This window comes from Hippoglossus hippoglossus, chromosome 5, assembly GCF_009819705.1.
Source record: "Hippoglossus hippoglossus isolate fHipHip1 chromosome 5, fHipHip1.pri, whole genome shotgun sequence".
Lineage (NCBI taxonomy): Eukaryota > Metazoa > Chordata > Actinopteri > Pleuronectiformes > Pleuronectidae > Hippoglossus > Hippoglossus hippoglossus.
The window spans coordinates 12,302,980-12,317,931 of NC_047155.1; the positions used below are offsets into that span (position 1 = coordinate 12,302,980).

Here is a 14,952-nt window from a genome sequence, read left to right on the forward strand (position 1 = left end):
GGTTCTTTATGAGGACCGCCTCATTAGTAGTCAAATATTCATACCAGACCACCACCCCCCACTTGACCCCTCCTTTACCAGTCGTGGGAAAGACGTCCTGGATGAGACGTGGTTGAATTCAACCAATTGCTTGGAAGAGGGTTAGAAAAGATTGTCCGCCTTAAACACGCTTTCATTTTGAAATGCCACCAAAGCCCAAACATATTTGTGCTATGTTATTAACATTGTTTGAAACATTTACAGCCACAAATTAAATTTCCAGCACAGATAAAACATCCATGACGGCTTCTAAATCTGTATTTAAACACCAGAGGCCCCAAGTTTACCAGAGCAGAAGTAGAATGGATTGTTTACACCCTGTGGTGTAGCCTGGTGTGACATCTTTAATTAAATCCCCATTCCATATACAAGAGAGGCACCAAAGATATGTGAATGCAGTTAGAAAAACAATGCTACATATATACAAGTATATATATATATATATATATTATTTTTCCTTAGATTTCAGCATTTAATAATGCAGTTGAGTTCATGGACCTGACAAATGTACATGCATAGAAAACACCCATAACAACAAATACTTCAATATTTTAATACAACCACGTTTTTTTAAACTATTGCAGTAGTTTAAAGTATCTTAACACATCTACCTAAGTAAATATACATTTTATTACTAGGGCCCTCTTAGATAAACAAGGTACATGAATATTCATTGAATATGTTCACATGTTGGTACTTTAAATTTCATATTCTCGATATAAATATTGAATGTTTTACTCCACTGTAGTCAAAGTCGTAGTGTGTTGTTTTATGCTGAAATTACACCTCTAAAATATACATCATACTCACACACTAACATGCAATACTGTAGTTTTACATAGTAGTTTACTTGTGTGACTTCTACACTGTATTTCTTCATCTTGATAGATCTGGACACTTTTTAATTCTAATTCAAATGTTTGATCAATTAAACTGCAGTTGCTGATCATTTTTTTCCTGTCAGCCATCGATTATGAATAAAACAGACATTCGAAAACTTCGATCCAATGACAGTGGAGTTCGTGAAGAGCTTCGGTTTCTTCAATGAAACAGGTGCGGTCAGAGCGTTGTAGCCCCGCCCCCTGGGATCACCATATTTGGAGAACTTCCTCATTCCAAAGGGCGCGGGGCGGGGCGATGACGCCACCTGTTAGTGAATGGGCTGCGGGCTCGTGCTGACTGAGCCGGTGGAGTGGGAGTGAGAGAGAGAGAGAGAGCGAGAGAGAGAGAGGAGAGTGAGGGACAGACGGAGCGGACAGGCTTTCAGGAGACAAACTTTCTAATTTAGTAAGAAAAGACCTGTGGAAACATCATGGAGCTCCGTCGACTCATCTCGGTCCTGTTTTTATTTATTAACCAACTATTGTTCAGCCTCCAGTCCAAAGAACGTAAGTACTTCTTTTATTTATTGTCTTTTGAAACACTTCCCCGCACCTTATGAGTCAGGGGCTTGGAATCTGAGAGCCTCCGTAAAGTTTTACTTTCTGCTTCTGCATTGTCTGTCATTGTTGAGTTTAAAGCTGTGTCCCGGTTTTACACACAAAGGCAAGTTGTGTGTAATGTTAGTTAAACCGTTCAAACAATGTCTAAACAACTAAGAATGACGTGAATGTTCAAAAAGAAAATTCTCTTTTTCTTTTTTTCCCCTTGACTTATTCACTTGTACTTTTAAACTTGGTTTTTAAATAAAGTTTTAATTTGTAATGGATGAGGGGGGGGGGGGGGGGGGGGCACCTGTTTGATGTCTGAACATGTCCTCACTTTTTGTTTCACTGGTGTCGCACATTCATGTATTTCTCTCGTCATGGTCATTTAGCAGCCCACGCCTTTCTCATACACTTTAAGTCCTGTACGCTGGGACCTGGAGGACACGGTCAATGAAGACCTGACTCAGAGCCGACATGCTTGATTAGACCGTCAAAGCCTGGCATGTGCCCCCCATAAAGCCTCCTGGCCCCTGGGATCAAGGCAGAGGATTTATGTGTACAGTCAAACCATAGCTGTTCCCAATGATTTAACAGCCAAGTGATCAAAAATATGTCTTGGATTTTTGGGGTTGGATGTAATAACAGAGATACAAATGTGTAAAATAACTAAATGTGGATTTTTATATGAATAAATGTGTAGAAATGTGGTTCCTTGATGCATCAGGGGTCCCGGTGCTTGTTATAACCATGTGTTGTTTGTGTGTCCCTGTAGAAGTATTGCTGGACATGAGGGCTTCAGGATCAGAGCTGGGCTGGTTGACGTTGCCATATGAGAACGGAGTGAGTATTTATACCTCAACAGGCATTTTTAAGACTTCAGGTTCAACACTTGAAAGTGCCCTCCTCTTTGTGAAAGCGAGTAAGTGAGTAAAGAAAAGTCCATGTGAGAATTTGAATAAGAATTTTCTCTCTTGTTCGTTCAATCCACACACACAAAAAAAACGTCTCCCTGGGAGTGATGGAATGAGTGGCAGCTCGATGAGGTTTGGCAGAGCTCAGCCAGTCTCATGTTAACTCTAGCCTTTCATAAAGAACTCATGAATGCCATTAAAATGTCAAGGATCAACCTAAGCTATCTAAATTTACAGTGCCAAATTGTATTTTACACAATGACAGTGTTCATTCCAGCAAACAACAAATCATAAACCTTCAAATTTAAGACGTTTGTCCTTTTTGATTGCTCTCTGCATTTAGAGAGTACAGTAGCGGGAGGATGTGTGTTCGGTGGGAGGACTCGAGTAAAAAGAAAGAGTGGTCATATGTGGAGAACCATCCCTCTATCTATAGTTCAGTGGCTTTCCATCTAAAAAAAGCAACAGGACACGGCCACTTCCACTGTGTGGGCCACATTTCTCCTGTGTGACTTTTCTCGAAGATCTAAGAGAATACTCGTCCCCTCGTCTTTCAAGCTTTGCTTTGCGCTGATCCGGCTTTCTCACACATTTATAGTAAATTTGTACTAGAGATGAGTATTTTCAATGTGTGCTTGTGGCTTCAGCAAACACAAAAGAGCTTACTTTGTAAATACAATTGTCAGAGTCAAGAGCACATGTTGGAAAGTTGGCTTAAGTTCAGATTTACATTTGGGGGAAATATAGAAGATATAATATGTCTAACTATGAAAATCACCGTCTGATAAAATTATGCTCTAATCTAATGGAAAAATTCCATTAATTTAGCCTCTTTTCTACACTAATTAATACAAGTTTGAGCACTGATGTCGTCCCTGAAACACTCCAGTGCTGCTAACATGTGACTTTAATGAAATCTTAATGTCAAATTGGGCCTTTTAATCTTTCTACTCGTCATTGCTTCCCTCTCTTAAAAAGTCGTAATTGCTGCCAGTCCTGCCGGGATGACTTTGCGGTCTGCTTCCAAAGTTCATTTAACTGTCATAAACGCTGGTTGGTATTCTACAGTGGCGTTTGCTCTGGTTTATGTGCGTCTCACACACGTGCATCCTCGTGTGTTAGTGGAAAACCACACACGTCGTGAGCACAGCAGCACATGTCCAGGCCAGTAATCTTAATGTGAGGAAAAAAGCTGTGGCTCACTTTTGCACTTTTATGAGCTTCTCGCTCAGCATGAAAGACGAGGTGTCTCATCAATAAAAACTGGTTCTCTGAAGGAACAAAGCCTCCGAACCCTATACTTATACCCCAGAAAAAATGCTTTTCCTCCTTTCATTATTGTAGTTTGGTCTCAGTGACGTTTGCCCCTTAAACTGATCCCTTTCCCCTCTCTGTCTTTCTCTGTCCTGCAGTGGGAGATCGTCCAGACGGTGGTGAATGGCTCGCTTTTCTATACCTACACTGTTTGTAGCATAGACTCGACTGAACAGGAAAACTGGTTACGTACAACGTTCATTCAGCGGCGCCCAGGGACATCGCGCGTCTCTGTGGAGCTACGTTTCATCGTGCGAGACTGCAACACCTTTGATGGAGCCTCTGTGGCCTGCAAAGAAACCTTCAACCTTTTCATCTCAGAGGCGGATGCTGATGTGGGAACCAACTTCCGTAAAGGGCAGTTCCGAAAAGTGGCCACCATCGCCCCTGATGAGGTCACACGGGGCCCCGAGCTGAAGGTCAACATAGAGACGAGGATCGTGGGGCCTCTGTCCAAAGAGGGCTTCTACCTTGCTTTCCAGGACATGGGCACTTGTGTGGCGCTCCTCTCAGTCAGAGTTTATTACAAGTCGTGCCCGTCCACGGTGCAGAGCTTGGCGGCCTTCCCGGAGACAGTGGCGGACGCTCTCACGGTAGTGGAGGGAGCCTGCGTGGAGAACGCCGTCAGTCAGGCCACCCCACGCATCTACTGCACGGCTGAAGGTGAATGGGTGGTTCCCGTGGGTCAGTGCCAGTGTCTGTCAGGCTACGAAACCACCGGGGAATCCTGCCAAGGTAAGCACGGCCAAAAATATGCCATGCACTCAACTGAGACGCGTTTGTGTTGCCGCGGGAGTCGTAGTAAATGAAACACCTCCAACCACGATCTTTGGCGAGATGTGAGAAATGAGTGCTCAGGAATGTTAATTGTGTCTGGTTTGTTTGGGGATCTGCAGTAAAAACACAACATATCTGTCGAGAAATAGGTCATACACTGTAGGACTGAGTAGGAGGGAAAAGGGGAAGAAACTGGGAAGGTGTCTTAACCTGTTTGTTTTGTTTAGATTTAGAGGAAACCATGGAATTGCTCCATGTGATGGCAGATAAAAAAAAGTCCCTGGTGAACAGACTCCCACCGGTGCCTCATCCTCTCCTCACCAATAGCACATTCTTTCCACTGTGTTTCTCTCAGGACTCAGGAATGGGGCTGGGCTGAGGTGCTGTTTTATGGATAGGCCGTTGACTGGAGGTGACAGTACGAGAAGCTTTGTTCCACTGCTATGTGGACTTTGAGTTTGTTGTGTGTTCACACTATAAAAGGGACAAAATTTAAAGATGTCCTGGGATGGAGAATTTGAACTTGTGTTAATGGACACAATAGTACATGTGCCAAAAGTAGAAAATTAAGTATTGGACATTTTGCTTTTGCTTTCTCTTTCCTTTCCAAGCTCTATTTTACGTTATGTTTATTCAAATTAGCTAAGAACGTGAATTTCTTGTTTACAAACTCCCCTAACTGGGTATTTTTTCAGGTCATTTTTTATTATTTGGTTATTTTTGAGCAGGTGGCTTTTAAAATCAAATGAAAAAATGGAAACACATTTGAGAATGATGGGAATTTCAGGAGCATAGTGTTGAGTTTTTGTGCTTTTGTGTTTTCGTGTGGCACTGTGAATTAGGTAAAGTATGAAAAACATGTATGGTTTGCTCTGTCCTCGAGAAAAACCTGAAAGGGCATAAAGAAGGTAAATTACCTTCTTTTTTTTTATAATAACAAATAGATATGTATAGCTGTAGTGTTCATACTGTGCGTGTGGAGGCTGGCAGTGTCCGGGCATTCTGGGGTGTGGTGTGTGGTGTGTTGAGCTGTCTGGAGGAAACGTGGGAGGAAAGACAGGGTAAAGGGAGGAGGAGGAGGAAGGAGGCTGTGGGGACTTCTGAAAGGAATTCTTTCACCCTGGCGTCAACCTACATCACTGATTGACTAAAGGAAGGGCCGTGTGAATGTGACAAGATGACTACCTGAGTGCTGTCTTCTCCCCGCAAAGTATTTGTTTTTGTGACCGTTGCCAAGCGACAGAAACCACAGATTACAGGGAAAAGGCCGACACACCTCTCGGAGGTTAGACTGAGTCAGCCTGTGGTTTATGACTCCTGATGGTCCGAGTCACCTTGACGGTTTAGGGTTTGGCCTTCTCTCTAAGTTTGTTCCAGGAGATGAACAGATTATTTTTAACAGCTGAAAGAATTATGAAAATTTTAACCAATAAATTGACCAGTACAAAATGAATCATGTTACTTTGATAGTTGATTCATCGTTTAAGTCCCTTTTTTGTTCTTGTTCTTGTTTTTTCTTTTCTGTTTCACTTCAATCTAAATGGAATATCTTTGGGTTTTTGACTTGGTTAGACAAAACTTAAAGCCTTTTTCCCGTTTAACCATTTCTTACCATTTCTTTACGGTCTAATTATCTTTGATAGATTTGTACTGAGCTTAAAAAGAGTGATCCGTGAACTGTGGCTAAAAAAACGAAGGGAAAAAGGGAGGAAGTCGAGGCAGAGGAATGTTTCAGACTTTGAAGTTCCTGACAACTGGGCCAAGCACCTGAAACGGAAGTGAAACGGCAACTGTCGAGAGCAACACAGGAAATATTTGACTGGAAAAAACTGCGATTTCCAAAGTCTGGAGGATGATCTGATACTTATGACACAGGAAATCATTTTTATTACATAAATAAAACCCAATGTTGTTTCTTCTCCCAGGCCTCGCTCCAGTTTTTATGTTGTAGAAAGTGATATCCTCTTAAGGGCTCATGGCCTGAGTGTGGATTCCACTGAGGAGCCCAACTGTTGTGGGAAAAGGAAGTAAAGTGAGCTGAGGAGGAATGCTGAGTGACACAAATAAGCAGGTTGTCCTTGGTCGGAGTCAGAGGGTGGGGAGCGAGTCGACAGTTGGTGCATGAGGGTGGTTAGTTCCGTGGCTGCTTAGTTAGGTGTGGAGTGTAATTTAGTCAAGAGGATTAGTGGAGCAACAGGACAGCTGTTAGCCAATGACATGCCCCCGCTTCGCCTCCCTTTGCTCTTTCATCCGGTTGTTAACACACGCAACGAGCTCCCTAATCCATGTTCCCACTCATTAGAACAATGGGCCAACACAAAGAGCAAAAAACAGATTCAATTAACAGATGCACCGGTGCGGAACATACGTCCTTTTCACATGTGTGCTGTGGTCACAGGAGAGCGCGGCACAATAAGAGGGACACATTCCACCAACAAGTGAAAACTTACATTTGTTTAACCACTGAAAGTTTAAAACTTCTCGTGGATTAACAACATTCTAAACAAAGATGATAAAAAATGTTAGTTATGAGTGTATGTATTCATGCTATGTACAGCTGCCGCCATTCTGGAGCTGTATAATGAGTAGAACGTATTTATGGCACCACTCCGTCCAATCACGTAGACAATAGATGAATGGGGCTGGAGTTTCTTTGGTACGTGACAGAGGCCCTGCTGCTGCGGCTCAAGATGGAATGGGCTGGCCCCTCTTTCTTATGCGAAAAGACCCCACTACACCCCCACTGCCGCCAAGTGACTCCCCTGAGAGAACTTCTGTTGGTGCTCCAGACCTTTACCCCCCCACCCCATCCCCCAACCCCCCCACCTATTCATCTCTACCCCCCCCTACTCAGAACTCAACCTGCTGCCTCTCCTGCGCCGCTGCACTGCTCAGGGTGCAAAGGTCCTTCTGCCTTGGTGGTGAAGTAACGCGACCATGTCTTAAATCCAGGGTTCATTTGACCTCCTCTCTCGGCCACCAGCACAGGGGCCACATGAAAGGCTGCTCCCCGGGGAGACAGCAGAATGAAAGCGGAGCCACAAGTTCTTTCTCAAGATCCGCTCTTTTTATCTTTTATTTTTTTTACTGCGCTCTGAGGTTTTTTATCGCCCCCAGAAAGTATGTGCATCTGTTTCCATAAACCAAAAATCATATTTGTTTCCAACTGCTTTTCCTCTTTCCTGATTCTCTCGTACACTGACTATTCAACCTTACGTGCTGTAATTTGTGACTGGTGTCGTGGGGTCAGAGGAAGGAAGGAAGAAAGGGAGGAAACATCAGTCTCCGGCTGACTTGCCACTTCTTGCATCCTGGTTTCTGTCCAGTCTGCATGTTCATTAACCTCCCATGCCCCTGGAAGGCTGTTTATCTGCTGCACTCCAAAATGTCCTTCGCAGCGCTCCTGCAGTGTCCAAGGTGCCGTTTCCTTTGGCAAAAACACAAATACTATCTGCCAGGGAATTTGAGCTGAGTGCGAGTCCACAGGGGAAAAGCAGATCAGATCACCTGATGGATTTAATGCACTGCACTCATCCGGTTGACACCCGCAGTGTGACCTGAGATTAGGCCTCCGAGCAAAAAAGGCGAGTGGAGGCAGATCGTCAGGGAAATCCCTTTCATTCCTCTGGATACAAAGACTCTGTGATTATAGGTTACTCACAACAAAAGCTTCCTGTTGGGCGTAAAGGGCTGGTATTACAGACACAGCTTCATTGTTTGCATCATTCCTTCCTGTGTTTGTCCGTTCCACAGTTAGTGCTGTATATGTCATGCTTAAACCAACACACATCATCTCTCTCTCATGCAGCGTGCAAGCCAGGCTACTTCAAGCCGTCTGTATCCAGCGAGTTATGTCAGGTTTGTCCTGATAATACCAAACCCTCCGGCACCGGCGCAACTGAATGTCAATGTGAGGAAGGTTTCTTCCGCTCCCCTTCAGACCCTCCAACATCTCCCTGCTCTGGTAAAGACCCACCTCACTGAAAAAGTCAACTTTTATACTCATTACAGGCAGATTGGAGGCTCAAACTAACTGTTCTGTCACCCACTTCCCTCCTGAAGCCCCACCCAGTGCCCCTCGCGAGCTGACCTCCACCACCCTGTCAGCTGACGGCAGGCTGCAGCTGTCCTGGAGCCCACCACTGGTGACTGGAGGCCGCAGTGACCTCACCTACAGCGTGGTGTGCGAGCACTGCGAGGGCGCCCTGTGCATCCCCTGTGGTGAGAAGATACGTTACGACCCAGGCCCCACAGGCCTGCTAGACGCCACGGTCGTCGTCTCTGACCTGGATTCTCATCTGAACTACACCTTCACTGTGGAGGCTCACAGCGGCGTGTCCCAGTACGGCACTGACAGACCCACAGTAACCATCACTACTGCTCTGGACTACACAGGTGAGCCCAGTCACATGTTAGCATTTTCTTTTTTACTTTGATTTTATCCTGTGTATTTGTTTTCTCAGTCTTTACTTTTTTATCGATTGAATAATGTTTTCATTTAACAAATACAAAAACAAAAAACATTTTCGTTTTTACGTTTTTTTCTGTGCGTGTCTATTTTATACATTTCAGTGACTATGACCACTCTGACAAAAAGGAGCGTGTAAAAATTTTATTACTTAAAATACTTAATGTGTAATTTCTTCTATGGACTTAGCATGAGAAAATATATATACTGTACATTACATTACAATAAAGTAAATTCCAACAATAAAATTTTTATCTAATCTGTATTTGCAGGAATAAAGCTAAGTAAAAACTACTAGACCAGAATAACAGCTAAAGGGCATATAAACGTTTACGCTATTCAACCACATTTTACAGCTTTAACGTGTCATTTTGAAGACAAGCAAGTATTAAGAAGTAACCAGGTGATAAAACAAGAATTCAGTCTGACCCACTAAGTCCCAAAGGCTTTAATTTCCATGCGTCCTTCCCACAGACTGTGATTAGTCACCAACCATTATTTTGCTTTCCGCCTCTCTCCGACTGCTCAGATCCCCCCAAGGTGACGTTGATCCATCTGGACGATCGCAGCCCCACCAGTCTGTCTCTGTCCTGGACTCTGTCTCGCAGACCTCCAGTCCACATCAATCACCGCTATGAGCTTATGTACCGCAGAAAAGTAAGACGGATTGCTTTGTGCTTGTTTTCCTCCCTCGTTCAAATTTTCAGGTTGTTGAAAGACATTTTCAAGCACTGAGGAAAACTGCTCTAAACCGCCCACTTTTAACTTTCTCCTCGCAGGACGGCGACGGCGAGCGGGACGTGACCACCTACACGGTCGTGATTTCGGACAGAAGCTCGGTCCAGATAAATGACCTCACCCCAAACACCACGTACACGTTCAGGGTCCAGGCGCTGAGTCCGGAGGGCAACCCGGGCAGCTACAGCACCGAGCAAGAGTTCCACACTTCACCAATAGGTACCAGAAACCTTCAAATCCACCGGGAATAAAACAGTTTCTCTGCAGGAACCTGCATTTGATTAATAAATATTTCTGTTTCTGTGATTGTGTGCAGCCGAGTCTCAGGTCCAGAGCAACTCCACCATGGTGATGGGAGCTGTAGTTGGAGTAGCTGTGATCCTGCTGGTCGTGGTGGCCGTGCTACTGCTGCGTAAACGGTTGGTGACCGCACCTATCATATCCACATCCAACGCCTGTGTCATTCAGATAAATGTCATCTACGAACATGCAGACTGTGTTATTACGTGCCACAAGCTCGAGTTAATTACCAATACTGTGCAGTGACATCTTAGGGGGGGCTTATGAGTAATAGCCGGTGCCGTTATTGAACACAGCCTTGGTCTTCTTTAGCTGGGACCAACTTGCAATTACTGAAAAGTCCGTGTGTATTCTGCGATAGTGATGGTCTTGTTTTCTTCTCAGGAGACTGAGCTCTCACGTCAGGGGAGGACCAGAGGATCCGTACTTCTCAACAGGTTAGAAAACCCCACAATACAAACACTACAATAATAAGAAGAAACCGTTTATTACTCAGTCTGATATTCTGGTCATTATTTCCTCCTCAGATCAGCTCAAGCCTCTGAAGACCTACGTTGATCCACACATGTATGAGGACCCCAACATCGCCATCCAAAAGTTTGTCACAGAAATTGACCCGAGTGCTATTAGCAAACAAAAGGTCATCGGTGTAGGTGAGTGTTCTCAAACCGTTCAGCTTCCATTTCACGAAATCCCGGTGCGATATTGTTTCCTGACATCCCTGTCGTCTGTCTGCCGATCAGGAGAGTTTGGAGAAGTGTTCTGGGGCGTGATGAAGGCACATGGGCGAGCAGAGGTGGCCGTGGCGATCAAGACCCTGAAGCTGGGCTACTCGGAGAAACAGAGGCAAGACTTCCTGAGCGAGGCCAGCATCATGGGACAGTTCTCGCACCCCAACATCATCCGCCTGGAGGGGGTCGTCACGAAATGTGAGTCGAGACCTCGAAACCGAAACCTAAACCTAGCTGCCACTCACAGCTTATTGTTATTATCTGCGTGTGTATTTAAATTTCACTAAACATGTTTTTTTGTCTTCATTTTCAGTCAAGCATGCCATGATAGTGACTGAATACATGGAGAACGGCGCTTTAGACACATATCTGAAGGTAGGTTCTCAATGACTTAAACTTTACAGATAATATTTGCCTTTCTCAGAAACTCAGCTAAGGGGCAAACTCAGAAAAAATGTGTCTATATCTATATGTTTAAATAACCATCTATAGGGTATATTTCCCAAAATGTCAATGTATTGCTTTTATGTATTTTAAGTTTATATTAAAGCCAAAAGACAAGGAAAGAATTTAATGTTCAAGTAAGACCTAGAATGGCACTTGGAGCTTTAGTTTGTAATCCTGCTAACTAATGAAAATCCAATTGAAAACATAACCTCCTTGGTGGAGGTAATGAAGAATAAGAAAAGGTTTTAAACAGGTTATGTGCATATTTCTGTTCCCTTTAGGACCGGGATGGAGAGATTCCTTCATATCAGTTGGTGGGAATGCTGCGTGGAATAGCTGCTGGCATGAAATATCTCTCCGACATGAACTACGTCCACCGGGACCTGGCAGCGAGAAACGTTCTGGTGAACAGCAACCTGGAGTGTAAAGTGTCTGACTTTGGCCTCTCGCGTGTGTTGGAGGACGATGCCGAGGGCACCTATACAACCAGAGTGAGTCTTAACAGCAGAACACAGACCAACCCTTATTTTCCTTTTAGAGACTGTTAATGATCTTTTCTTTTTAACTCCCAAGTGTCCAGTCCTAAGTGTTGATCTTTCAGCACCATGTGTTTCCATTCCACTCATTACTTGTTAATTTGTCTCTTCTGTCAGGGAGGTAAAATCCCCATCCGCTGGACCGCCCCCGAGGCCATCGCATTCAGGAAATTCACTTCAGCCAGCGACGTGTGGAGCTTCGGCATCGTCATGTGGGAAGTCATGGCATTTGGAGAACGGCCCTACTGGGACATGAGCAACCATGAGGTATGTTTCATTCGTCAAGACCTCTCTCCTAGTCTTATGGGGGTGATGAGGGATCGTTTAGGCCTGCGTGGGTCAAACTTTAATGTATATTACACTGAGTCGCTGCAGGGAAGGTGGTGATGGAAAGTAGCCTGACATCCAGCGTAGTTTCCCACCAACGTCTTCAAATTTACTGTTAACGTCAACATGCGGACGCAGCACTTCTTTGGACCGCTGCCTGTTCAAACTCCTCGTCTGTCGCTTCAACCATTAACATACTTTAAATCTAAGCACTGACTTCACTCTGCCCCCCGTTTCTTCCTCAAGGTCATGAAAGCCATCAACGAGGCCTTCAGGCTTCCTGCGCCCATGGACTGTCCATCCGCCATCTACCAGCTCATGTTCCAGTGTTGGCAGCACGACCGCTCCACACGACCTCGCTTCTCAGACATCGTCAACCTTCTGGACAAACTGCTCCGAAACCCAGAGTCTCTGAAAACCATCGCTGACTTTGATCCACGGTATGAATATGAATCTTTAAGTAAAACAGACATTCATTGTCACTTAAAACTAAAGAACAATCCTATGTTCTGTCTCCGCCAGTCATATAAACCAAGTGATACTAATCTAAATGTATGTGTATTAAGGGAAATGCACTCATTACCACCTGGTATCTTGTTTATTTAATCTGCACGAAAACAAAGAGTCAAAATGAATGGGTTTTATATTTGGAACTATTATTGGCGAGGTGACTTCCTGGTTGGCTGCCAACTGTTCCCGGCCAATAAATAGACCTGAACACAACCAACAAACTGCTATTGTTGCTTTTACACACAATACACACACACACTAATACTTGGGGAATTATTATTATTACTGTTGTTATTATTAGCAGTATTATAATCAGTTTCGGATTTCTCTTAGATGTAAAGTAAATTTTGTGCAGGATTTTTGAAAGTGAACAACTTGTATTTGTATTTATAAGCCAATGTGTTGCAATAAAAAGTTGATGTTCACCCTCCGCTAGTTATTCAACTAGAGCAGCATTAGAAGTTGTATCTGATCTACAGTCGGTGTATATACAGGAGCAGTAAATGACTGAGTGAGTAATCTACATATATGTCGTTCCTTTGCAGTGTGTCCATCCGGCTGCCGAGCACAAGCCACTGCGATGGCACCATGTTCGGGTCGGTGCCCGAGTGGCTGGAGTCCATCAAGATGAGTCAATACCACGAAAGCTTCACTCGCGCAGGGATCACGACCATGGAGCAGGTGCTCTCCTTGAGACATGAGTAAGTGCACACATGACACGGGTGAATCTGGCACTGAGCCACATCTTGCGGCAGCACAGACAACGTATTGAGTTGAAACATTTGTCGTCTAGTTTGTGATGCAGGAATAATCCCCTGCGCCTCTGCCCATAACATTCCGATCATTCTTTACTGCTATAACTTCTACTGCCTTTTAAGACTGTAAATTATATTCAGCTAGAATGGCCCTCAGTAGTGCGCATACCTCTGCCAAGGCCCAACAGTCCCCTCAAATTTAAACAAGCCTAATAGCTGAGGTCACAATAAATCAGCCACAACATTTCTATCCCTATTGGAACAGCGTGTGAAAAAATGTCACCCCCATGAAACCACATTCAAATCAACTACATCCAGATTCTTATTTGGATCTGCATTAAATTGCACACACTCAGAAAATACCAGCCCCCCAAATATGCTAGATTGTTCTCATTAGGATCCTTGAATTATTAATAATAAGAAATCTGTGAAAATGTCTAAAAAAAGGCCCGTCTCACAATGTGAGACAACAAAGGGATGAAAGGTTCCTGGATATGACCCTTGCTTACAAACAAACCAACCAACCAACCAACCAACCAACAAATAGACAGGGCCGGAAAAAAAACTAATTGGCCGAGAAAAGTATTGTGTTTTAATACAATTATTGGTCAATTAATGAAGCTTATATTATTATTTATATAATTTTTTTCACACTTTGAACAATGTATTTATAATATAAACAACCTATGTCAACTGTTTATGCCGTCGCTTTCGAGTGTATAAGCAACCCTTCCTGATAATCACTAGTGTATCTCTGTGCTCTCGTAATGCAAATTGTTTTTTTTTAGATGACTAAAACTGTCATTTTTGTTTTTTTCCTTTCAGAGACATCAGGAATATCGGCGTGCGGCTGCCCGGTCACATGAAGAGGATAGCGTACAGCATCCTGGGCCTGAAAGATGAGATCAGCTCGCTCAGCGTGTTCACAGTGTGATCTAAAGCATTCCTCCAAATCAAAGTGCACTGACCGACCATGCTATTTTACTCCTGGAGGACTGAAGCGGGGGGGGGGGGGGGGGGGGGGGGGGCGGGGGTTAAAACTAAGCCATGCTGCCGAGGTTTATTTTTTACCTTTGGCGCAGCGCGACTGAAGAGGAACCTACAAGCGACTCAGAAAGGACTGAGATTGAAAACACTTATGTACTTTATAACAAAAGAAGAGGAATATTGTATCTTTATGTAAAAATGTGTTATAAGATAAATTATGTGATGTAGTGAGACAATGCAAAGGGTGCCGGTCTCTGTATTCACTGAATGACTGAACTATCTGAAGCTCTTAAAGATAAAAAGGGCTTTTTTCTTCCAAGCACTCACTTTATCTGGCCAGTGTGTCTGGATCCTTAAATCAGTTTGTTTTGCTCCACTTTTTGTTTTCAATGAGACTTGCTGTTATATTTGGAATAAGCGTTCCACTCAGGGCAAAGCATCACACATTCTTCTGGTTAGTCTGTGTTTCACATGATGCGTTTTCCTCACATCATTTGTTTGTTTACAACAAGTCTTAATTCAACTGTCCATTCTTATTTAATATTTATTTTTTACTTTATATTTATGACATTTGTTACATGAGAAATAAGTCTGACCTGGCGAATATTTGCCAGGCCGTGTATTTTTGTGATGAAATAAAGTGTTGCCTGTGACTGGATCACTTTCTCGTACTCGGCCGTCGTCG

The 14,952-nt window shown here is 43.8% G+C and overlaps 1 protein-coding gene across 1 annotated transcript; it reads left to right on the forward strand.

The window, feature by feature from the left end:
- The first annotated feature begins 1,351 nt into the window (after nucleotides 1-1,351).
- epha2a (eph receptor A2 a) lies at nucleotides 1,352-14,249 on the forward strand. Its single transcript, XM_034585674.1, has 17 exons — nucleotides 1,352-1,427; nucleotides 2,239-2,306; nucleotides 3,790-4,426; nucleotides 8,277-8,432; nucleotides 8,531-8,863; nucleotides 9,466-9,593; nucleotides 9,716-9,893; nucleotides 9,991-10,093; nucleotides 10,359-10,411; nucleotides 10,502-10,627; nucleotides 10,718-10,903; nucleotides 11,019-11,080; nucleotides 11,434-11,643; nucleotides 11,806-11,955; nucleotides 12,262-12,455; nucleotides 13,071-13,226; nucleotides 14,106-14,249. Exons 1-17 carry the CDS (start codon nucleotides 1,352-1,354, stop codon nucleotides 14,212-14,214), a joined length of 2,925 nt encoding a protein of 974 aa, XP_034441565.1. The 3' UTR covers nucleotides 14,215-14,249.
- Nucleotides 14,250-14,952: the final 703 nt, after the last annotated feature.

What these genes read in the sequence shown, in the direction of transcription:
- epha2a (XM_034585674.1), top strand. Translation starts at nt 1,352, where the DNA reads ATGGAGCTCCGTCGACTCATCTCGGTCCTGTTTTTATTTATTAACCAA. An exon ending in AGCTTATGTACCGCAGAAAA is followed by an intron (nt 9,594 to 9,715) that starts GTAAGACGGATT and finishes TTCTCCTCGCAG; the next exon opens with GACGGCGACGGCGAGCGGGA. An exon ending in ATCGCTGACTTTGATCCACG is followed by an intron (nt 12,456 to 13,070) that starts GTATGAATATGA and finishes GTTCCTTTGCAG; the next exon opens with TGTGTCCATCCGGCTGCCGA.